At 38.4% G+C, this 25788-nt stretch overlaps 2 protein-coding genes across 3 annotated transcripts in view; both read right to left on the bottom strand.

Annotated features, from left to right (window-relative positions):
• The window catches only part of Tbc1d31 (TBC1 domain family member 31), a 73305-nt gene extending 57883 nt beyond the window's left edge, over positions 1-15422 (bottom strand). For both annotated transcript variants that reach the window (XM_077800366.1, XM_077800365.1), the window contains exons 1-3: positions 15138-15422; positions 8943-9089; positions 2153-2268 (exon numbers count right to left, since the gene is read on the bottom strand). In XM_077800366.1, the coding sequence (XP_077656492.1) occupies positions 2153-2268; positions 8943-9089; positions 15138-15214 (340 nt within the window). In that variant the 5' untranslated portion in view covers positions 15215-15422. The remainder of the gene's footprint in view (positions 1-2152; positions 2269-8942; positions 9090-15137) is intronic.
• LOC144255675 (uncharacterized) lies at positions 3744-9022 on the bottom strand. Its single transcript, XM_077800368.1, is given in 3 exon segments — positions 3744-4863; positions 4865-7131; positions 8943-9022. Coding segments are annotated over 2 exon segments (2391 nt in total). The 5' UTR covers positions 7096-7131; positions 8943-9022; the 3' UTR covers positions 3744-4703.
• Positions 15423-25788: the final 10366 nt, after the last annotated feature.

Here is a 25788-nt window from a genome sequence, read left to right on the forward strand (position 1 = left end):
CTACATATTACATAAGGCACCTCCACCAATATCCATGAAAAGGGAAGCCCGCATGGCTGGCTGATAAAGTGTACCACGGGACATGTTAGTAACGTGTCTGATGGAAGTATCAGAGGATGAGGCCTACAAAGAGTTTGAGAATAGCCTCAAATGTGACACTGAGTCTGGGAATTCTCTTGTGGGTAATAGTTTTATGTAGAAGAGTAGCATATATATGGTCCATATTTTACAAAGAATACTTTGAGCACATATGGAGTATGTACTGGAAGAAGGGAAGATATTGAACAAGACTCCTTTATGTGTTGCTATAAAAATCCAGGCAGGAGATGAGGTAAACTAAGAAAGGATAATGGAAAAATGAAATAAATTCAAAAGCTATGAAGGAGAAATATCAAAGGACTTAGTGATCAAATTAATGTATTGAGATAAAGGAGGAATTATGACTCCAGTGGTTCTAGTTATGGAAGAAGATACTGATACTATTATGTAAGAAAAACATGAAGAAGAACAGATTTTGCAGCATGGGAAAGAGAAAAGTTTGATTTTAAAAACTGATTTTGAGGTGTGTGTATTTGTGTAAGCAGAGAAACTCCATGGTAAGGAAAACACCAAAAACTATCCATGATAATTATCACTAAGTAGTAAAAGTATAATAATTTTTATTTTATCCTCACACTTCTCTGTAATGTTTCCAAATTTTCTACAGGGGGCAAGCTTTACTTTTATGACCCGAATCCTTCCTCCATAAAGATGGAACTGAGAATAGTCAGAAAGCAAGACAACAACATGGAAACATTCAAACTGGGTCAAAACTGAAGATACAGGAACAAATTTCTTAGGAAAACAGTTGTGGCTTCCAAACACCAATGGAAAGTCTGGTATTAGTTAATGACTAATTTTTCACTGGTCTTCAGTAAGATGAAAAAAGGATAATACTGTACGTTTTTCATAAAGCTAATGTTAAAGTATTATTCTTTAATGTCCCTTGCTTTATTAAATGAAATTATGTTTTTTCAATGTCAGTTAGCAAAATTAAAAATTGATACATTAAGTGGTTCAGCTACTTAGAGAGGTCCTAAGCAACTTAGTGAGACCCTGTCTTAAAGTAAAAAAAAAATTTAAAAGGGCTGAAGATATAGCTCAGTGGTAAAGCACCTCTGGATTCCATCTCCAGTAACCCCTCCAATATGTATATGTATATGTATACATATTACAGTAAAATTATAATTTTTATTTTATCCTCATACTTTTCTGTTGTTTCCAAATTTTCTACAGTGAATATGCTTTTTCATATTATATATATACACACATATACATACATATATATATAATATATATATAACATAAATAGTATATATAATACATTTTATATATGTATATATTATATATAATGTGGTATAAAACATACCGGTAATTAGACATATATTTTTTTTTCTTTTTAATATATACCTATAGAATAAGGAGTTTTTCCTCCAAAGAGAAGTCTGGTTTTTGTTTAGGCTCCTAGGAGGTAATTTCCCAACCCATTGTTCATGGTGGTCCCTCAGGCAACATAAAAATGGTTTATGTTAAGAGAACTCAGTGGGGCCTGACTGCACAGAAAGACCAATCACATCATTAGAAGGTCTATGAGTCTAGCCTCTTGGGAGGGCAGGAGCACTAGAAATTTATTCTACCACATGGGCGATATTTCAATCAATCGTACCTTTATAGTGATAAAACCTGACACCAGGCTTGGTGAACTTCCGGGGTTAGCAACATTGGTGCTGACTGCTACAGGTCAGTGCTGGGAGGGTAACGTGTCCCTGAGGACAAAGGAAGCTTCCCTTTTAGAAGATTCCCAGATTATATTATACCCCTCCTTCCTTTGGCTGGCTCTAATTTTTGCTACGTTATGACTATAATCACAAGTATAATGCTTTTCTAAATTCTGTGAGTTGTTCTAATGAATCACCGAATCTGAAGGTAGTTGGGGAACCATGAGTTGGGAAGCAGCCTATCTGAAGTGAAGAGGGTCCTGGGTCTGTTCCCTACTCTCACCCCACAGCTTGCCACTGTGTCTGAAGTGAAGGCAGTCTTATGGGTTAATTCTTTGCAGTTCTTCAGTCTATGATTTGCTCTGGTTCAAAACTCAAAGAAGAGGACTTCTTACCTATATCAAAGCATTTAACAGAATAATCAGCCAATGCCACAAGGAATTCAGATTTCCTATGAAGATTAAAGGCCAGAGCCGTGCAAGCTTGTGTTGTTCGCTGAACAAGATTAAACCTATGAAGAGATCACTTAGTTAGAATCAGAAATTCTATATATAAATCCAAAAATTTTATGCTGGAGGAGTCTTTAGAAATGAGGAAAATGAGGCCCAGAAAAATAAGCCATTTTGATAGACAAAAAGTAGGTTATGAAAAGTGCTACGTGTCATATTAAAGAGTTTGAATTTCACTTACACAAAATGGGAAGCCACCATTAGTTAGTTTTTTAAATTTTTATTTTAGTTGGAGATGGACACAATACCTTTATTTTATTTATTTACTTATTTATTTAATTTTTGAGAGAGAGAGAGAGAGAGAGAGAGAGAGAGAGAGAATTTTAATATCTATTTTTTAGTTTCTTCGGTGGACACAACATTGTTGTTTGTATGTGGTGCCGAGATCGAACCCCGGCAGCACGCATGGCAGGCGAGCGCGCTACCGCTTGAGCCACATCCCCAGCCCCTATTTTATTTATTTTTATGTGGTGCTGAAGATTGAATCCAGTGCCTCTTGCGTGCTAGGTAAGCGCACTACCCCTGAGCCACAACCCCAGCACCCACCATTAGTTTTTAGCAAAGCAAAATCAGGATCAGGCATGTCTTTTAGGAAGATGTTCCTGGCAGCAATGGCAAATGAATGGAGGGAGGGGCAAGGAAGAAAAGGAATTCATTAAGAAAAGGAGCTCAGTGGTAAAGCACCTCTGGATTCAATCAAAGAATACTGGTTATATTAACTTTCATCATTTGTTGTTGTTTTCCTTCAGTACTAGGGATTAAACCCAGGGGTGCTCTACCACTGAGCTACATCCTCTGCCATTTTTATTTTATCTTTTTTACTATGATGTCTGTCATTTAACAACAGGATGCAATACATGAGTGTTAACACATAAACAAATATTCAGTTATAAAGACATATTGCATACATAAGGTAAATATAGGTTAAAAAAATGCACTGTAAACCTGGCATGATGGTCCATGCTTGTAATCCAAGCAAACTGGGAAGCTGAGTAACTTCAGAAATTTAAATTCAGCCTCAGCAACTTAGTGTGGTTTCAAGCAACTTAGCAAGACAGTCTCAAAATTTGAAAAAGTGGAGAGAGGGCTTAGGAATGCGGCTTAGTGTATAAAAATACCTAAACTTAAACTGAAATACGAAAAAATATATAAAGTTTAAAATATTACACTTGAGTGTTAAACATCAAAAATAGATTTCATATAATTCTTTTCTCAGTATTCAAAAGTGAAAATAGTAATTTTTGATTTAGAAAAACAATTATATTCTTTGAAAGATGAGGTTTCTTTACTATGCATATATGATATTTATGACTGATATTTCTACAAAATAACTTGATAATGCTTAATAAATTTAAAGACAACTACTTGTTTTCTAAACTTAAATGAGTTAAGTATTTTATTGATACTCATATACATCCAGGTGTAATATATAGATAATAACTTTACTATACTCTCACATTTATTATAAATGTTTCATTGTTATATGAGGCATACATTTTGAACAAAATCTGTTCAATGTTTACTACTAGTATGAGTTTTCAGAAGTTTAATGAATTTAAAACTTAAATACATTTTGGATATATTATTTAACTTTTTAGGGTTTCTGGGCACAATGAATTCTCCAAAAATAAGCAGTGTTTAAGAAACATGTAGCTACAATTTTTTTTTCCATTTGTATTTTCTCTAACCAGTATGCATCCACAGGTGCTGAGTATTGCTGAATAAATTTTGGAGGCATTGTCACATTGTCAATTTTCACATTTCAAAATTTTCTCTATGCTATGGTTATCGTGGTGAGGATTAAATGTTGTCCCTTTCTTAGAGTAATGGTAAAATGGTCTTGTTTGTAGAGCTTCTCTCCAGGGTGTTTTCTCTGATGTCTATTAATATATGATATATAATTAAAATGTTTCTACATTCTCTACACTTAGATGTCTTCTTTCCAGGATAAGTAGCCTAGTGGTGAAAAGAATTGATTTCTTATTAAAAGCTTTGCTGCACTGTTTCAATTTGTAGGGGTTCTTTTCTGTATAAATTCTGTTGTTAATAAGGTTTAGTCTTTCTTTTTTTAATGTTTATTTTTTAGTTGTAGTTGGAAACAATACCTTTATTTCACTTATTTATTTTTATGTGGTGCGGAGGATCGAACCCATGATCTCAAACATGCAAGGCTAGCACTCTACCACGGAACTACAACCCCAGCCCCAAGGTTTAGTCTTTCTTTAAAAGTATTATTACTTTATTCACATTTCACATTCACCAGGATGTCTTCTGCTGTGGTGAATAAAGTTTTATTTTTTATTAGAACTTTTCCACATTATTCACTTTTGTAGGGTTATTCTCCAGTGTGAGTTCTGTTGTGGTGAATAAGGCCTGTTTTATTGCTAAAAGCTTTGCCACATTCCTTATATTTGTAAGGCTTCTCTCCAGTGTGAGTTCAGTTGTGGCAAATAAGGTATAATTTTTGACTGAACGCTTTGCCAGATTCTTTACATTTGTAAGGCTTCTCTTTAGTGTGAGTTCTCCTGTGGCAAATAAAGCATGTTTTTTGAGTAAAAGCTTTGCCACATTCTTTACATTTGTAGGGCTTCTCTCCAGTGAGTTCTGCTGTGGTGAAGAAGGTCTATTTTTTGAACAAAAGGTTTGCCACAATCTTTACATTTGTAGGGCATCTCTCCAATGTGATTTCTTCTGTGGTGAATAAGGTTTGATGTGTCACCAAAAGCTCTGCCACCTTTTGTACATTTGTAGGGCTTCTCTCCAGTATGAGTTTTTCTGTGGCAAATAAGGTTTGATTTTTTACCAAAAGATTTGATACATTCTTTACATTTGTAGGGTTTCTCTCCAATGTGAGTTCTACTGTGGCGAATAAGGTCTGATTTTCGACCAAAAGCTTTGCCACAATCTTTACATTTGTAGGGCTTCTATCCAGTGTGAGTTTTTCTGTGGCAAGTAAGGTCTGATTTTCGACCAAAAGCTTTGCCACATTCTGTACATTTGTAGGGCTTCTCTCCAGTGTGAGTTCTCCTGTGGCAAGTAAGTTGTGATTTTCGACCAAAAGCTTTGCCACATTCTGTACATTTGTAGGGCTTCTCTCCAGTGTGAGTTCTGATGTGGCAAGTAAGGTCTGATTTTCGACCAAAAGCTTTGCCACATTCTGTACATTTGTAGGGTTTCTCTCCAGTGTGAGTTCTGATGTGGTAAATAAGGTCTGATTTTAGACCAAAAGCTTTGCCACAATCTTTACATTTGTAGGGCTTCTCTCCAGTGTGAGTTCTGCTATGGTAAATAAGGTTTGGTTTTCGACCAAAAGCTTTGCCACAATCGTTACATTTGTAGGGTTTCTCTCCAGTGTGAGTTCTACTGTGGCAAATTAGGGATGATTTTTGAACGAAAGCTTTGCCACATTCTGTACATTTGTAGGGCTTCTCTCCAGTGTGAGTTCTGATGTGGCAAATAAGCTCTGATTTTCGACCAAAAGCTTTGCCACAATCTTTACATTTGTAGGGCTTCTCTCCAGTGTGAGTTATCCTGTGGGAAATAAGGTTTGATTTTTTACCAAAAGCTTTGCCACAATCTTTACATTTGTAGGGCTTCTCTCCAGTGTGAGTTCTCATGTGGTGAATAAGGTCTGATTTTTGACATAAAGCTTTTCCACATTCTTTACATTTGTAGGGCAGCTCTCCAATGTGATTCCTCCTGTGGCGAATAAGGTTTGATGTGTCACCAAAAGCTTTGCCACATTCTGTACATTTGTAGGGCTTCTCTCCATTGTGAGTTCTGATGTGGCAAGTAAGGTGTGATTTTAGACCAAAAGCTTTGCCACAATCTTTACATTTGTAGGGTTTCTCTCCAGTGTGAGTTCTGCTGTGGTAAATAAGGTGTGATTTTTGACCAAAAGCTTTGCCACAATCTTTACATTTGTAGGGTTTCTCTCCAGTGTGAGTTCTGCTGTGGCAAATAAGGTATGATTTTTGACCAAAAGCTTTGCCACAATTTTTACATTTGTAGGGTTTCTCTCCAGTGTGAGTTCTCCTGTGGCAAATAAGGTATGATTTTTTACCAAAAGCTTTGCCACAATCTTTACATTTGTAGGGCTTCTCTCCAGTGTGAGTTCTTCTGTGGCAAATAAGGTTTGATTTTTTACCAAAAGCTTTGCCACAATCTTTACATTTGTAGGGCTTCTCTCCAGTGTGAGTTCTGCTGTGGCAAATAAGGTTTGATTTTTTACCAAAAGCTTTGCCACAATCTTTACATTTGTAGGACTTCTCTCCAGTGTGAGTTATCCTGTGGCAAATAAGGTTTGATTTTTTACCAAAAGCTTTGCCACAATCTTTACATTTGTAGGGCTTCTCTCCATTGTGGGTTCCTCTGTGGTAAATAAGACCTTTTTTTTTACTAAAAGCTTTGCGACATTCTTTATATTTGTAGGGCTTCTCTCCAGTATAAATTCTCTGGTGATGAACAAGGCCTGATTTTTTATATGATTTCTGGTGTTCACTCTCAGTTGTATTTTTCCATGTTTTCTTTTGTGGTAAATAGTCAAGATCACAACTTCCATATTTTGCACTTATCACTTCATGTAATATATGTTGTATTCCCTTTTCTAGTGAATATTCTTGGATATGATTAGGATTCATGGCCAGGAAGGCCAAGTTTCTATAGTTCTCTAGCATCACATCTCTATATAAATTTTTCTGAGCAGGCTGAAGGCATTCCCACTCCTCTTCAGTAAAATCAATGGCTATATCCATAAATGTTAACAGTTCCATTTCCTGGCTCTCAGGGTTCTCAGCGTTCTCCCTGTGGCTTGTTTTCAGATTCTGCATAGCACAGACACCTGGACTCCGGATCAGGACAGAAGCCTACAAAAAGATTTTAAAAAATGCCATTTTTATGTTTAGACAGGGTCTCACTAAGTTGCTAAGGCTGGCCTTGAACTTGTGATCCTCCTGTTTCAGCCTCCTGAGTTGTTGGTATTATAGCTGTGTGCCACTCTGCCTGACAACTTCAATCATTTGATTAAGGTAGTGTCTACTATGCCTCTTTACTGTAAAATCATTATTTTTTCTTCTGTAATTAATAATGATTTGGGGGGAGGCACTTTATGACTACACAATATCTAATTCCTCATTAAATTGTTACAGGAATTTGTGGATTTTTATCTTAATGGATTATCATCCATTATTATTTATTTAATCATTTTTGTTCACTATTATTTTGACATTCAAATTATGTCCAATTTGATTAGAGGGAGCTCCTACAAGCTGGCATCGATGTCCTACTTATACAGTCCCATCATTCTTTGAAAAATTTCCTCTTTCTGGCAATATATGTTATACGCTCATCCTGTATTTCCCTGCCCCAGTTCTGAAACTGTCCATTTCTTCAAGGCTCCCTGATTTCTTTTGGTAAACAATGGTGTTTAGAAAACAAAAAATAGGTTGGGTATAGTGGCACACACCTGTAACCCCAGAGACTCAGGAGGCTGAGGCAGAAGGATCACAAGTTTTAGGCCTGCCAAGGTAACTCAGCAAGGCCTTCAGCAACAGAGTGGGACTCTGTCTCAAAATAAAAAACAAAAAAAGATGAGGATGTGGCTCAGTGGTAAAGTGCCTTGGGGTTCAATCCTTGGTACCAAAAAGCAAAATAAGAAATAGGCAGTAGGGTACATTCATTGTTACCAGTGTGATGGTGTTCCCAGGACCTCTGAGTGGCCAAAGCTCAGGAATATATGCACATAAAATTTACTGATTCTTACACATATACTCTATTTCTTCCTATCTCGCTCTCTCTCCCCTCCCCCGGCTCCATATACACACATATATATTTATATCTATACCCAAACCAGGGGTTCACACTCATATTTCCAACTCTAATACCACAAGGTTCATCCTAGTTTTCTCCCCTTCCCATATTTATAAGTTCCTTTTCCAACAGTGAGAAAGCTGGCTCCCATACCTCCAATATATTTACTTACTGATCAAATCCCTACATATTAACCACTTGCCATCACTGCCCCATTTCACCCTCAGATTTCCTCTGATTTGGGCTACAGCTCTCCACTACTCACTCTGATATGGAAACCCACCTTAATCAATCCTTTCTAACTGCTTCTGGACTAAACTGTTCTATAAGGAAAGAGAAAAATTAAGAAGAAAAAGAGTACATTTTTAAAAAATATTTATTTATTTTTTAGTTGTAGTTGCCCACAATACCTTTACTTATATGTGGTGCTGAGGATAGAACCCAGGACCTCGCCTATGCTAGGCGAGCACTTTACCACTGACCATGACCCCAGCCCAGAGTACAGATTTTTAATGCTTTAAATTTTCACATCTAGTTCATAATAATAATAAGGTACAAAGGAAATTATGTTCTTTCTAAGTTGACTATTGGAGTACCAGAAATTAGCTGACAAACTGGTAGTAACAAAAACTTAACTTTAAAAAAGAATAAGCTACTAGAGATATTGTTAAAACCAAAGCTGTAAATCTCTAAAAAAAAAATGAACAGTATCTATCCTTTCCTACTGTCTCCTCTCAGTACTTACAAATAAGGTACCTAAAATGTAGTAGAATAATGCTTTCTGAACCAATAATGAATGGAAGTTGCTAAAATAGTGAGTGAATTAATAACTTGTTAAATAAGGTAGATGTCAAAAACATCTGCTTACCTGTTTGACTGCAAGTCAAAAACATAGATATTTCCTTGATGGTCCCCAGCAATTAAGCAATCGCCTGAGCCATCAAAAGCCACATTCAGAAATCTTAAAGTTTTTGGATGATAATCAGAAGTGTTATGAATGATGTTCACTATAATTCTGTCAAAACAAAACAAAAAAACAATATTAAATTCTACACCAAATATTATCTGACATATCAAAAAGATTTATAGTATATATTATATTATATATAAAATGTAATATATATATATGTACAAACTTTGAAGTTTTTTTGCCTACCTACTCTTCTCCTGTTGCAATTCCTTCTCTCGCCTATAACCAATCTTACAATTTTTTTTTTCTGTTTTTGGTACCAGTGACTGACCCCAGAGGTGCTTAACCACTGAGCCACATCCCAGCCCTTTTTACTTTTTGAGACAGGGTCTCACTGAGCTGCTTAGGGCCTTGCTAAGATGCTAAGGCTGACTTTGAACTTGCTAAGATGCCTCAGCCTCCCAAGCTGCCAGGATTACAGGTGAGTGCCACTTGGCTACTTAAAAGTGATTTTTGAAAAGAATTCAGAAAATTATTCAATATCAAAGTAGTTACTATGCATTTATTCATCAAACACTTGAAAACTTACTCTATGACAGACACTGAATAAGCCAGGAATTAAGAATATCTGATAACATGACTCCTGTTATCATGGAACTGAGTTTAGTAGTAAAAACAGGCGTTTAAAAAATACATATAAACAGTATTTATAAGTTATGATAATATGACAGACAATAGGATATATTTTTTGTTGTTTTTGTAACAGAAAAGGGTCCAAAGTGAATTAAACGTACATGAGTTCTATTTTCACTTCTAATAGATCTACCATAATACCTAAGCAGGTGTGTTCCCAAAGGATATGGATCACTGCTACTTCATTACTATATCTCAGCACCTGGCACTGAATACCTGGCCCACAATACACAACAAGCGCCCAATATATGCCTGCTGAGGCAACTGGGGGCAAAGCTCAGTGGCACTGAGTGGGGTTTGGGGAAAATAACTGCTAAATGAATGAAGGCTTAAGACATTCTTTTAAAACCCACATTAATCAGACTCTTAGTCCAAAGATTAAATTTATTTTTTAAAAAGTATACTATAAAGGGGCTGGGGATGTGACTCAAGCGGTATCGCGCTCGCCTGGCATGCGTGTGGCCCGGGTTCGATCCTCAGCACCACATACAAACAAAGATGTTGTGTCCGCCAAATACTAAAAAAAAGAAACATTAAAATTCTCTCTCTCTCTCTCTCTCTCTCTCTCTCTCTCTCTTCCTCTCCCGCTCTCTCACTCTTTCTTTAAAAAAAAAAAGTATACTATAAAAATATACAAAATGCTTAAGAGGTTATTGAAAAACATTTTAACCTTAGATTTTAAACAGATGATATATGCATACATGTAAACACAATTAAAAGAAAAAAATGGAAGAAAAGGAAAAACCTATATATAGGAAAAAAGGATGAACACATCCAAATAATAGCAGTCATTTGCAGGTAACAGAAGTATGAATGATTTCCCTCTTCTTTCTATTTTCCTATATTTTATACATATTAGTTAGTGATCACATGCTATTTTCATGGACAAACCTTATTAAGAATGTACAGCTATATTATCTAAAGTTACTATTTTTTGAAAGGGGGATTCTGTATAATACATCTGCTGAAAGAAAGCCATTTATAAAACGTCCATCATGAAATAACTCAAGACAATATATGTGTGCAAATTCTGATCCTGAAGACCAAAACAAACACATTCTTTACTGCAACAATAATTTTTAATCATGTAATTTTATTTTTACAAAATTTTTAATTTTAATTAGAAATATCTATCTTCATAAAACTCATTAAAGTATACTAAATTGAATTATGTGAAAATATTTTCTTCATGTTTATCTAAACACCAGCTTTTAAAACACATTAGAAGCAACAACAAAATTCTTTTTTTTTTTTTTTTGGTAATAGCTATAAAGCAAGAAAAATGACTTTTATAATCTTGAACCTTTACTTAGTTATACGTTTTATCCCCTGTTGAGATCACAGTAGTCTTTACAACAAAAATCAATCTTTTTTTTTTTTTTAAGAGAGAGTGAGGAGAGAGAGAGAGAGAGAATTTTAATATTTTATTTCTTAGTTCTCGGCAGACACAACATCTTTGTTGGTATGTGGTGCTGAGGATCGAACCCGGGCCGCACGCATGCCAGGCGAGTGCGCTACCGCTTGAGCCACATCCCCAGCCCCAACAAAAATCAATCTTTTTAACACAACTTTAAATGAGCTGAAGTCTAGTCTATTTTGGAGCCATTCTAACATGGAGTAAGGTGGGAGGCAGAGCCTTACCTCAGGTAAGACATAGCTCTTCACAAATAACACAATACAATATTACATCTGAAACATGAATCAAAGAAAGGCTAAGAGAGCTTTTTAAACTTTCTTTGTGTGGAAAAAGTGGCAGAATGCTTCCATGTTTTACAATGTCACCTTTAAACAGATCAGGCACTCCTTATTACCTTCCAAAAATACATTTAAATTCCTGTTTCAGTGTAAAGAGCAACACAAAGTTGTATATATAACTGACAATAGGTTACTTTATCCAGTTATAAAACATCAAATGACATGAATAAATACCAATCAAATTTTTTATTTCTATGCAAATCTGAAGCTTTTGCTACAGATAATTTTGGTTTAAAGAACACCAACTTGTCAAAGTAACTAAGTTTAACTTCTGAAGTACAATTTAGAATACATATTGTACGGTAACAATAATCACAGGTCTGCATGGGTGAACAAAAAAAAAATCAAAGGATAGCCTTAAATCTCTTATACACTTAGGAAACAGTGTTAATGATCAGAAATTGACTTAGACAAAGCAAACAGATATAAGACAGGTCTTCAAATGATAGTGTGGCCCTTCTATGTCAGATACATTGTATAAAAGAGAGCACTTATTATTTATCTTGCTAGTAAACTTACATAAACTTTCATTTTATTTTTTTTGTATTTCTTTTTTTTTCAAAGAGAGAGTGAGAGAGTAGAGAGAGAGAGAGAGAGAGAGAGAGAGATAATTTTTAATATTTATTTTTTAGTTCTTGGCGGACTCAACATCTTTGTTGGTATGTGGTGCTGAGGATCGAACCCGGGCCGCACGCATGGCAGGCGAGCGCGCTACCGCTTGAGCCACATCCCCAGCCCTAAACTTTCATTTTATATACTTTTTCTTAGCACTTAAACAAGGCTAAGACAGATATAGTTATCAAATGCATACATATACCTAGTTACATATATTTTGGGTATCAACCATTATTATAACCTAAATAACACTAGTTTGTTTTTACTTGTTACAAAGCAAACATTTAAGACTTTAAAACAGGTAAAAACCCTTTAAGATTTCCTTTCGCCAAGTAACAAAAACCTAACAAATACAAGAAAATTATCTCAATAGATAAGAGCAGGTCATTGTTTCAGACTTTGCTTCATATTAGTACATTAAAGTTCAAATAACTTTAACTGTGCTAATTATAGCCAATTTAATCACAAACACAAACTTTTTGAGATTTACCTTCTGTAATATATTTTAACATTCACAACTTTACATCCTTAGTTTTGTCCTCTTTCATCTTGGCCTCTAGCCCAAGAATATTACTTTGCCAGATAAAATACTTTCTCCTCCAGAAACATTTCTTTAACCTTCTAATTTTCTATACTAAAATATATTTCCATACCTATAACTTTCTTCTGTTTTTTTCTAGTCTGGGACCCTTTCTTAAATCTATATTATGAAACAGTCCTTATGAATATTATTTGTGCATTTAATTCACACAACAAATTTCTTCCCAGGAGAGGGATGGACAACCTAGCAAATACCAAAGAAAAACAAAAAACAAAACAAACAAACAAAAAATCCTGTGCCTTAATCTTTTTTCCCCCAGAGTCATTCAAGGGGTTGGAGTGCAGGATCTTTCTGAGACTGACCTTCTCCCTTATCATTATCACACTGCCATCAACTTTAAGTGAATTCCCCACTATCAACTGTATATAGAGACTCCTTTGGGGCCTTTTTAGATACTAGGTATATTGACATGCAATGAAAGAGGCCCTTTCTATCCTTTTCTTTAGGCTTCCTTAAAGATGCAACAGCAGACTTCTTACACTGCTTATTTTTGTATATTCCCCAAGGGATTAAAAACACAAAATTGTGTAGTAAAATAACTTCAAAATACTTCCTGACCATCAAAATTCAGAGAGAAGGAGCTGAGGCTGTGGCTCAGTGGTAGAGCACTGGGTAGAGCATGTGTGAGGCACTGGGTTCGATTCTCAGTACCACATATAAGTAAATAAATAAAATAAAGGTCTATACATCTAAAAAAAATATTTAAAAAAAACTTAGAGAGCAGACAACTTTCTCCTCCAGTCTTTTTTCTATAGCATTACATCTTCTGATGACAAAATTAAATGATCATTGTTCAAAATATGGGAAAAAAAAAACACCACAAATCCTACCATCTAAATGTAACTCAGGACTAATAGCACCATTTTGTCCCTGATTCTTCATTTAAATCATACACAAAAGCTACTCAGGAGGCTGAGGCAGGAGGATCTCAAGTACCAGGCCAGTTTGGGCAACTCAGCAATACTGTTTCAAAATAAAAATTTAAAAGAGCTGGGGACATAGCTCATTGGTTTAAGTGCCCCTAGGTTCAATTTTTCTTTCCTGGAAAGAAAAAAAAAATCACACATCACTATCCATTTTCAAGCAATTTCAATTGCTCATAGGTTGCCTGACAGTTTCCCAGTTCATGAACATAAGAACATCAAGTTTTTACTGAGCATCAAACTTATAAGACAACAGTGTCTAGTAAATCTGCCTGATTGGGCTTACAGTGATAACTGGTCTAAAATCACAGAAGGTGCACATCAACACTTCCTTCAGCTAAATGCCTCTACCTCCATACTCAGTGCTCTCTTCCTCTTTCAACTCCATAAACAATGGGTTTTAATAAACAACAACAACAAAAAAAGAAAACCATGTTTTGATGGAATAAACAACAAGGAGGTGTGAAAACCTTGCATGCATATCTACTTGGTAACAGCAAGAAAAAGAACAGGTGGATTGGCTCTAACTCTTGGAACACTTAGAAACTACCAGAGGCAGGGGTACTATTTATATAAACTCCAAAACTAGAAAGGAAAAACCTCTCCACTTTAAGCAAAATTTTTTATCCCACGGAGTGAACAGGACAGAGGAATTGATAAAAAGGATAGACAGCAACTGGAAACCAAACAAGTGGCTGCTCCAGCACTGTGCAGTGGACATACAAAGTAAGCCAGCGTGTTGATCTGCTGAGGAGCAACCAAAATCAACAAAAAACCTACTAGAATAAGAAACACTGAAACATGAACCCAAGCGTTACTGCAAAGTCTGCGACAATCCTAGGACATTTCCCTGACGCAAGAAGTAATGGGAACCCAAATGGTCCCACTTCCACTGAAGTCATGCAAGAGAGCTGGGCCCTCAAACAGCGCAGAAAACTGGGAAAAGAATGAAAAGTATCTCTGGCTGTACTAGAAGGCCCTCAGCATTATAGAAGCAACCCTCTGCCCCTCATGTACACATCTACACCTAAACTCCAGACGACTGTTAGTTTGTTTTGCTCCACTGCTCTCCTAGAGTGTTTAGAAGTGTACCTGGCACACAGCAGGTGCTCAACAAATAGCTAATGAATAGCTAATACATGCAATGATTTGAGGATGGATAAACTTCAATTTCTGTACTAAAGGGTACGTTCCCCTTCCCTCATCCCTCCTGGAGTTCTTTTCCAGCGGTGACAAATATTTACTGAGCACGCACTACATGCCAGAAGTGCCATCAGGACACTATGATAATTAAAGCGGGACAGCGCTGGCTCTCTCGTGAGCGGCGCAAATTCCCTTAGGTAAATCTGAGAACTTCCTGCTCCAGCTGCACGGTGGCCGGGACCAAATCCGGAAGGGTGTCAGAGAGGACCACTCCTCCTGAGGTCCCCCAACCCAGGGATTCTGGGCAGAATCAGGGTCAGGATCAGGGTCCGAACCCGAACCCCTGCCCGGCCCTCGTGTCCCTTCCCAAGACGGCTCCTCACACTCCCCTCCAGACACGGACCCGCGCCCTCCCGCCTTTACCCGTCCCGAGTGAGCGGCGATGGCTTGCGGTGCCATATCTTGCCGCTCTCCTTGTTGCCCAGCTCGGTGCTCTGCATGTCCAAGCCTACTTTCGGCCGCCGCCGATCGGCTCAGTAACTGTCCCGGCACCTTCCCGGCAGGCTCCGCGCTCCCGGCCCGGGAAATTCGAGCGCCCGCCGCGGCGTTCCGGGTCCCCGTGGACCGTTCCAACCGCGTGTGGGACGCCCCTTTCTATTTACAACTAATCGGGAGGCGGATTCCTCCTAAACTCCACACAGGCTACCCCTCCAGACAATGGGATGGCCCAACGACCTTCTCGCGTAGGCTCCGCCCCCTACAGAGGTCGGTCCCCAGGACCCCAAAGCCTTCTGGGAATGGTAGTTTTCTGCAGATGAAGCGTGGGAATGCTTGTCTTTTGGGACCCTTGAGGGGGTTTTAGGCTGCCAACAGAGGCAAGGTCCCTCTCTTCCATTATAAACTGCATTTAGGGATTGTACAGAGATAAACGCATTGAGGATTGAAGAGTTTATTTCCTAGGACTTTGAGGCTCCAAAGCATCCTATAGATGAATAGTTTATTCTTCTTCACCTTTTCATCATCCGTATTATTTTTTCAATTCCACAATCTGACAAGAGGTTTCCATATGGTGATGTACAGTCCACCCCTGGCAGTCCCGCAAAGCAATGTCATCAACAGCCGGTTGTGTTAACGTCAGAGTTATTTTTTTTTTGTTTTGTTGTGTTAAGTTTTCTTAGCCCTTCTGTAGTGCATAATAGGTATGGGGTATTCTTTTATGTATTATACCAATATATTGACTCATTTAATTATCATACCAAACTTACAATTTAGGTAGCACTATTATCCCACTTTTATGTAGGTTTTCCTGAGGCTGTCCCAACAAATAACCACACACTTGCTGGTATAAATCAATAGAAATTTATTTTCTTAGAATTCTAGGCACCTTAAATCCAAAATCTCAGTTTCAGCAGCCTCTCCAAGAGGCTCTAGGCAAGGTTCCTCCCATGCCTATTTTAGCTTCATGTGGAGGCTCGCTTAGTTGGCTTGTGACCACATCACTCCATTGTCTGCTTCCATGGTCACATAGCTTTCTCTTCCAGGATATGCATCTTCTTTTCCGTCACCTTCAGCTTTTATCTATGTAAAAATAAAAGGAAAGTCATGATGAAAGCAACATTAAAAGAGCTTTTCAGCATGGTGCCTGGAGAAGCCATTAAGAGACAGGTCTGTGTATCTCTCATTGCTGGATCCCTGGGAACACAAACTATGGCTCACCGTCACACTTAACTGAGATATAACTGACACTTGGTAAATTTCATATATTTGGAATGTGCAGTTTTATAAGTTTTAACATAAGTCCCCCCCCCAAAAAAAATCACTAAAACAAGATAATGAAGACAGCCATCACCCCTGAAAATTTCCTCATATATCTGAGGGAGATATAGAAGGGCAGTCAGGGTAAAATGGGAAGTGAGGAGGTCAGGGTCAGGGCCAGAATAAAGGAGCACAGAGAGGGTCTTCTGACAAGGTCAATTTCCTGCTGACGAAAGTGCTTGTGTACACAAGCATGGGACCCAATCAGACAGACACTTCCATACTCATGCTCCTAAGCGGGGGATTCAATAGAAAAGAGATGAGTGGACAGAGGGGGTACCAATCACTAACAAGTGAGGAGCACATGGACATGGGAGGAGATAAAGAAAGATGGAAAGTCAAAAGACCATAAAAAGAAGAAGTCAAAAGTCCCCCAGAGACTCTGGACAAGTCTCTCTCAATCTCTGTCATTTTTTTGATAATTCTACTTCTTACTTGCTATCTCTGTGTCCTGTTCTTCAATTTTTTTTTTTTTTTGCTGAACAGAGACAACAAACCCAGCACCTCTATAGACAGTAACATAGCTTTGTAACCTGTTTCTATTCCCACCCCTCCTATCCCACAAGCAACTGCTGATTTGTTATACATCTCTTAAATTAGTTAATATTTTCTAGATATATATATGAGTTCATAAACCTTTCCTTCTCGGTCTCTCTCCTCTCTCCCTTTCTCTCTTCTCTCTGTGTCAATCTTCTGGCTTCATTCCTTCACTATGAACTTGAGATCATTATTTTGAGATTCATTTGTATTGTTGGGGTACTAATAGTTCATGTTTTTATTGCTGAGTAATATTTCATAGTACTGATATACCATAACTTGTTTATCATTCACCTACTGATGAACCTTGGAGTTGTTTCCTGTTTGGGGCTATTCCACATAAAGCTGCTATAAATATTTCTATGTAAGTCTTGGTATGAATATATGCTTTCATTTCTCTTGGGCAAATTACTAGAAGTGGAATAGTTGGGTCATGCATAGGCCTAGATTTAACATTTTAAGAAACTGTCAAATGAACTATAATGAACCTTTATCATTTGACCACTCTAGGAGTATAGTGGTATCTGTGCTGATTTTAATTTCCATTTCTGAACTGATAAATGATGTTCAGCATCTTTTCATGTGATTATTTGTCTTTTGATATATCCTTGGTGAGACATCTGGTCGAGTCTTTTGCCTAATTTTTAATTGCGATGTTTGTTTCCTTATTATTGAGTTTTGAGGGTTCTATATATATCCTAGATACAAACCCTTCATCATACATGTGCTTTATAAATATCTTTTCCCAGTCTGTGGCTTGTTTTTTTCCTTCTCTTAGCAGTGATTGTCCAAAAAAAATATTTATCAACTGATCTTCATCAGTATTAATCTTTCTTTCCTTTTATGGACTGTGCTTTTTGGTGTCATATTTAAGACATCATTACCTGGATTAAGATCACAAAGATTTCCTCAACTGTTTTCTTATTGGGATGTATTTCAAACACACCCTTAGAGGGTTGGAAAGTTGTACACAGAAGAGATTTTTAGTTGTTTCTTTGCAGAGTCCTCTATCCTTGCCGTCTCACCAACTATACTTTGACTGTGGAAGGATGCTTTCTTTTTTGTTGTGATAATATATAGTTGGGAGAGAGAAGTATTGCCAATTTGTTGAAGCTTAATTGACATTTTGATTGCCCAACATCTAAGCATCTTTTCTGTTTGGGAAAGTTCCAAGATATTTGGAAAGTAAAGAAAGACAGCTTATTCTCTTTCCCAATTCCTTGGCAACCGTTTCTATGCTTCCCCCAAAGCAAAGGCCAGTCAAATGTTAGTAAGCAAATTAAGTAGCACACTAACAAAAACTATTAAAATATAATTAAAGAACTTTACTGCAGTCTCTCTGCGAACATCAAAGAGGAAGTAATTAATAACCTTTCAGCAAACGTCTTAAAATGCCCTTTCCCACCTTCTTCAGGCAGGCTGAACTGTTATGCCACAATAATTAAGAACTCAAATTCTCAATGGCCTAAAACAACTCCTTATATCTGGGTGTTGAGCTCATCTTAGTCTCTTGTGGATGCAGGCTAATGGAGTTGCCATTATTTCAGAGTTTTTTGTTTATATGCCAGGAGGAAAAAAATGGTTTTAGAGAGTTTCACACAAGCAATGAAATGCTCTAGAACAGAAATGACATCATTACTTTTGCACTCACTACCAGAACTATGGCCCCATCTAAACACAAAGGGCAAGGAAGTGCAATCCCACTAAATAAGTTATGTGCAGTTACATTAATGCTGTAAAAACAAAAAACAAGACAAAGCAAACAAACAAAAAAACAGCAAATAAAAAAAACCACCAAAACTCTGCAGCATTCAATGATAAACATTTATTACTCATGTATCTGGACCAGCCAGCTGTCCCTCCTGATCTTGGCTGGTCTCACATGTCTGGGGGGCTTCTGATTGATAGTTTTATAATCTGGCCTCATTTAGGGAAACTGGGGCAACTTGACTCTGTCCCAAGTGTCTCTCACCTGGTGCCTCATCCTGGTGCAGGCTAGTCAAGGTGTGTTTTCATGGCAGTGACAATGGTGTGGATGAGCAAACAGGCACGCAATATGTATAGGCTTGGAGCTGGCATGTTATCACTTGTACCTCTTTCAAATGGCCAAGTAAGTGGCTGGCTGAGTCCAGGGACAGAGTACTATGTTCTCCTCATTTCAGGAAAGCATTAAGAAGTTTCACAGTGGTCATGGATCTGGGCAGAAGTGGAGAATGGGGACCATCGTGCAACCTACAATAACTACTAAGTGTTTAGACAGAGGAAGAACCCAAATATTTGGTGAACAGAATTGACAACTCTTACATCATCCCTGTTTCCCAGTATCTAAAGTACACCTCCACAAACCTCTGGGCTTCTCTCCTTCTCTTCTTTTCTAAAAGCTTCCTTAAAGCCCATAGAACACCAGGGTTCCTATCTCTCACTTTTTTGTTATATGATTCAACTTTGTCTTTCTTTAAACCCCCCACCCCTATTAACAGCAGTTGCAGACAAAAGAATCTAGAGGCTAACCCAGAGCTATCATCTTTCCTCTTTAAAATGTGGAAAAGATGATAGACTCACGGAATTTAATCTTTCCCTTCTATCCCTGTCACATACTCACTAGTTGTGTGATTCACTGATTAATGTAACCTGCCCGTGTTTGATTGTTAACTCCATAAAAGCAAGGACCTCCCCAGAATGTAGCATAGAGCCTGACACAAAAAAAGAGGACAAAATAAATTTGTTGAGGGGAGGCATTCACTTGTTTTATGCCTCCTGGCATCTGACACAGTGCCAGACACATGGTAAACACTGAAAACATGTTTTTTAAAAATACTTACTTGAGCTATGATTTAAACTTAAACTACTCCAGACTATGTTTTTAAAATTAAAAGAATGCCAAGTAGCAGTTAAAAAGGGGAAAGCAATAAGAAGATTGAGTTTATGATCCTCGCTCAGCCACTAAATAGTTGCATGATTTTAGGTAAGTCAAAACTTCCTGAGTTCCAACTTTCTCATATGCAAATAGCAGGAATGGGATAGTTCCTTGTTAACCCCCTTCCACATCCATTTCTATATAATATACAGTTTGGAAGCTTATCTATGCCTTCCTTGAAATTCTTATGTGCACTTATAAAGAAAATACCATTTTATATTTTCAGATAGGCATCCAGAGGACCACAACCAGACACATGTTTACACATATTATTTCCTCCTGACACACATAATAACTTGGATGCACTTCATTATAATCAATGTCAAGTTCAGGATTTCTGAATGAGATTTCTGTTTTGTTGGAGACAGGCTCTTCTCCTTATTTCACTATTTCCTTTGCGATATCTTACAACACACATCTGACATGTCACTTTATTTTGACTTTTGTAACAAACCTAAACAAACCCTGACCACCTATTCTTTACACCTCTACTCTTGTGTTCCCCCAATACAAACAATTTTTGATATCACAATTTGGGGACAGTTATGCAACTCAATGACTCTTCAAATACTGGCTTTTGAACTATTCTTTAAAGACCTAAGGCTTACAAATGACGTGTCTTTAAATTTCTTCCCATCACATTTGGTAAAGAGCCTGGATTAGACCTTCCGTCCACAGGTAGGCCATGTCTTGCTCTTATCATTCATCTTTGATTCAATCATCAGCTGGTCTTTATCTATTATTTTGAATGCCAATTACTTGTCAGACACTGTACAAGGAGCTGAGCTGCAGTGGACAAATAAGATGAGTTCTTTGTCCTTGGAAAGCTCACAGCTTACAATGTAATAAGAGGTACATGGAGAAATGGATGTGTTAATGTAACACCGTGTGATCAGTGCTATAATTAAGGTATGGGTACATTTGAGAGAAGGGAGCAATGAATTCTCTGGGGAAAAAGAGAGCTGTGAAAAAGAGGGGTGACATTCAAGTTGGGCCTGGAAGGATGAGGTGAAAAAGGCTTTCTGCACAAAAGGAAGACTTAGTTTTGTAGGCTTCTTATTTCCACAATATAAATATTTACACAATATAAATAAAAACCCAAAGTGTGACATGTTTGTTGTTGCTCATTAGTTTTAATTTTTTTTTTTTAGTTGTAGATGGACAAAATACCCTATTTTATTTATTTATTTTTATGTGGTGCTGAGGATCAAACCCAGTGCCTTACACATGCTAGGCAAGTGCTCTACCACTGAACCACAACCTCAGCCCAAAGTGTGACTTCTTGACACGTGGAGCTGAAAAACTGTCTCAGAATCCAGGTCTCTCTAATGTTCCCTTGTTTCTCTCCTAAGCACAGGTGGGGTTTTCTCTGAAGTGCTCTTATCTGAGAAAATTAATTCCAAAAGAAATATAATTTCTTAAAGTCCCACCCTAGGAATCTCATTAAATACTGTAACCAGGAAAGATTTAGACACCTGGGAACAGAGGAAACTGAAAGTTGTCACCATGGGCTGAGGAGTGTAACAGAGTGTAACTCAATGGTAGAGCACTTGCCTAGCATGTGCAAAACCCTGGGTTCCATCCCCAGCACTGCAAAATTGTCTCTGTATTCATACAGGCTTTTTAAAAAATTTGTTTACTTAATTATACATGACAGCAGAATGCATTTCAATTTGTTGTACACAAATATAGCACAACATTTTAATTCTCTGGTTGTACACGATATAGACTCGGACTATTTGTGTAATCATATATGTACTTAGGATAATGATGTCCATCTCATTCCACCATCTTTCCTGCCCCATTCCTCCTCTCCTCCCCACACTTCCCTTTGCCCAATCCAAATTTCCTCCATTCTTCCCAATTGGGCCCCCCCCCATTATGGATCAGCATCCAGTAATCAGAGAAAACATTTGGCCTTTGGTTTTTTTTGGGATTAGCTTACTTGGCTTAGCATGATGTTCTCCGACTCCATCCAGATACCTGCAAATGCCATAATTTTATTCTCTTTTATTTATTTATTTATTTAAAGTCAGGTTTCTTTATTAGGGTACAAAGGTAAAATATATGATCCAAAGATTTTATTCTCTTTTAATGTTGAGTAATATTCTACTGTGTATATGTATCACAGTTTCTTTATCTATTCATCTATTGATGGGCATCTAGGTTGTTTCAAACAAGTTTTTCATCAGTTCTTCTGAAGGCAGCTCCCAGAATTTACCTGAGAGACTTTATTTGCAAAATAAGACAAATTTTGTTTGTTGTGGAGTTCCTCACCTTCCTTTTCCAGATCTTGTTGATGCCTGCCTCCCCATTTCTCCCTTATGAAGCATTTTTTAGTTTTTGTATTTTGCATGGCTCCTGTATACATATGCATGTAAATATGTTTAACATTATTCTTGTCTCTTTCTAAGCCTAGCATTGTTGTAGGGGTGTTGGCAATGCTTTGAGCAGGAAAGGATTTCCCCCGACTTTTTCTGCACTCTACATATCCTATCCCGCATTGCTGAGAGCCATTGCCAAGTAGGAATGACGCATCAAAATTTCCTTGCCAGCGTACCCCATGTTGCTTAGAGGAAGGACTCGTGGAAATGGACTTGCCTCGGACACTTTGCAGTGACATTGCATGTATGTTTGAGAAAGGTGACCCTGCTCAAGGACCAGGGTGGATCCGGGTTTAAGGAGGATCCTACTGGATTAGGGTGGATCCGGGTTTAGGGTGGATCAGGTTTTAGGGAGTATCCCGCTCCTTGGGTTTAGGGCATTCCCAGTTTAGGACAATCTGGGTTTAGGGCGGTTCCAGGTTTAAGGTTATTCCTGCTGGGAATAGGGCGTATCCTGCAGCCTGAGTTCCCCTTGAGTTCTCCTGGGATTCAAAAAGTATTTGGGATTCAAAGCCTGGTGGAGTATGTGAATTTTGCGGCAGAACTTGGATTTCCCCAGAACGTGTTTGTAGAGGGCCGGTGTGAGTTCGGGAATAAAGAATTGCTGTTTGAATCTACAAGGTGTGTGGTGGCTCCTGATTCTGTGCCCAGCCAGACTGTGGCACCACATAATACAATAATTTTGTCCTCATTTTACTAATGAGGAAGCTGAGCCTTGCCAAGGTCACAGAGCTAAAAAGCCAAGATTCAAATCTAGACCTAGCTGGCTGCCTTATATCGCCCTGCCTCTTGTATGCTTCTCTGTCCTTTTAGGGGCCACGTTGGTGTGATTCTATGTCTTCCAAAGACCCATTGCCCAAACCAGAAAAGAATTTATCACTAGCCTGGGTTAAAACTCTCTGGGAATCTTTATAAGAAGATTTTGTTTCATCCTCTGCTAAAAAATAATTTATTTGCATATTAAAAGGAATCTTGTTGGTAAACAGAGGATTTCAATTTTAAAATAATAACATAGCACAAAGCAAGTTGGGCTGTGGAAGAGTGTGGGAGGATTATAATGACAGTCTACTCCCTGCACAACCCTCCAGCCTATCCCCCAGAAATGTACCGCTTTCTCCCAAACACTTGCAGAAACTGACACCTTAGCCTCCCCCTCACTGGTCATATGATTGGTCTAGGGGTGGAGCCTGACTCGAATGAGCCAATCAGAACCCTCCCTGAGATTTTTTTTTTTTTTTGCATGAGACGGAAGAATGCAAGTCTCAGCCCAGGAGCTCCCAGAATAACTTCAATTTTGTAGTGAGAGTCAATTTAAGAGAATTTCTGATGCTCAAGGGAAAGCAGGAAAAAAAAAAAAAAGCCATGGTAAGTGGTCATCTTGGCCGCATTTATGTCCCTTGTTCTGACTGTCCCAGAAGCTCACCTGACCCCCTGTCTTTGCTGTACTCTGGTTACCTGAGCTAGGACTGGCCTTGTATTTCTAAAGTAGGAACTGGAAAGGGGAAAAAACAACGAGAGATGGCTTCAGGAGATGATGATGCAAGGGGGCAAGGCTGGAAGGATGAAAAGGGGCTGGCAAGGGAGAGGAGAAGTGAGAGGAGGAAAGGGCATCTGCAGAAAGGCAGGGGGTTGTGCAGCAAAGTGGTACCTTCCAGAAACCAGAGTTACTGTGTTCATCGCAAGAGCAGGAGGCACAGGCATTATACAAAGTACACACAAAGTGCTTAGCACTTGGAGACCGCTAATGACAACAATAATAATGGCAATAACAATGACTATTATCGTTGGGTGTGGGTAAATGGCGAGAGAATAAGAGTAAGAGACAGGCAAACATCAGGACATAAAACCACTCAGACTGCCATTCTAAGGAGTTGGGGTGTTATCCTGAAAGGTTCTAGGGAAACTCTGGATACATCCCTCAGACTGCAGCGGTGTTAAAATTAGTTCCAGGCTTGAGGCAGAAAGAGGGTGAGGAGTTGGGGTTGGGGGAAGGAGCTGTTGTTTGAGACAAAAAGTCATAAAGAGCTGTTGAAGGAAAGGCAACAGAAGGCAACAGCTGGATGACAAGCAGAGCTGACGCTGCAGAAGAAACTTCTGTTTCATCCGTGCTGCAGAAATATGTGTCATGCTGCCAGCTGATGCAAGCCCAGGCAATGTTTTCCATTTCCTAGATGACTTAGCTAGTTGGCCTTACGAGAGGGAGGACAGAGGCAGAAGCCACTGTAGGTGAATATGACATAGGGCACCTCCCTCCAGCTTTAATATGAGTCAGAACTGGGAAAAAAAAAATCAAAGGGATGTGTTCCAAGCTGCTTAAATAAATATTCATGCCCAGGTGTTCTCATAAAACATACATGAAAGCAACCAAGGGCAGTTTTTCATGTTTAATCAAAAGGATTTGGCACCTACAGCTGAAATAGTACAATATCAGAAGAGAGGGAAAATGTGATGTTGATCTTGACTGGCAGCAAGTTGGTGCCCACATCCAATGAGAAAACTGCTGACATAGACTAGTGTTTCTAAAAGGCCTTCTCCACACCATAGGAAGGAGGAGGCTCTCTGGTCTATGACAGAATGGGCTGTGCCTGCAATTTCCAGTCTTTACAGCCCTTCCAGGTGGCCAGAGAGGAAAAGGGTGTGGAGTTAGCAGACTGTGTACATCTAAAGTTGTCTTGAGGGGCTGGGGATGTGGCTCAAGCGGTAGCGCGCTCGCCTGGCATGCGTGCGGCCCAGGTTCGATCCTCAGCATCACATTCAAACAGAGATGTTGTGTCCACCGAAAACTAGAAAATAAATATTAAAAAATAAAAAAAATAAATAAAGTTGTCTTGAGGAGCCTGGTCACTCTAGGGACACTTGGGCTTGTATGCTACTGCATACTCCATCTTATGGAGGAGGCATAATTTCATAATTCCCTACTTGTTGACAATTAGATTAAAAAATATTTACAACCTCTGTGCCAGACAAATTAATTTCTGATTGTGTTATTGCAGGCATTAGTATACCCAGTTTGGGAAGGTTCTGTTGGCTAAGTTAAACATGTAGTATTATACTGTGCAGGTGCCCGCCTGCCCTGGGCAGAGGGCTGTGGAGTCAGAGAACACTGGGAATATCTCATGCGGCCTTGGTAATCAGCCTTGATTCATAGGCTTCTAATAACATTTGTGGGCTCAGAGGACAGGCTATCAATCAAGTGTGACATGATGCCAGTAAACCATGAATAAAAGGCCTCTACTTGCTCTAAAGGAGGAAGAGAAACTGATTGAACTAAGCATTTATTGTCCAGTAAAATGTTCCAGGGCAGCATAGCATCTTTCCTTGAGTGGCCATCCTGAAGAGTGCGTGAGAGAGAGGCCACAGACCAATGTAAGGTGATGATCAGCAAGAAATCAGCACCTAACAGGCCCCTTCTCAGTCAAAT

Source organism: Urocitellus parryii, chromosome 7 (assembly GCF_045843805.1).
Source record: "Urocitellus parryii isolate mUroPar1 chromosome 7, mUroPar1.hap1, whole genome shotgun sequence".
Classification (NCBI taxonomy): Eukaryota; Metazoa; Chordata; class Mammalia; order Rodentia; family Sciuridae; genus Urocitellus; species Urocitellus parryii.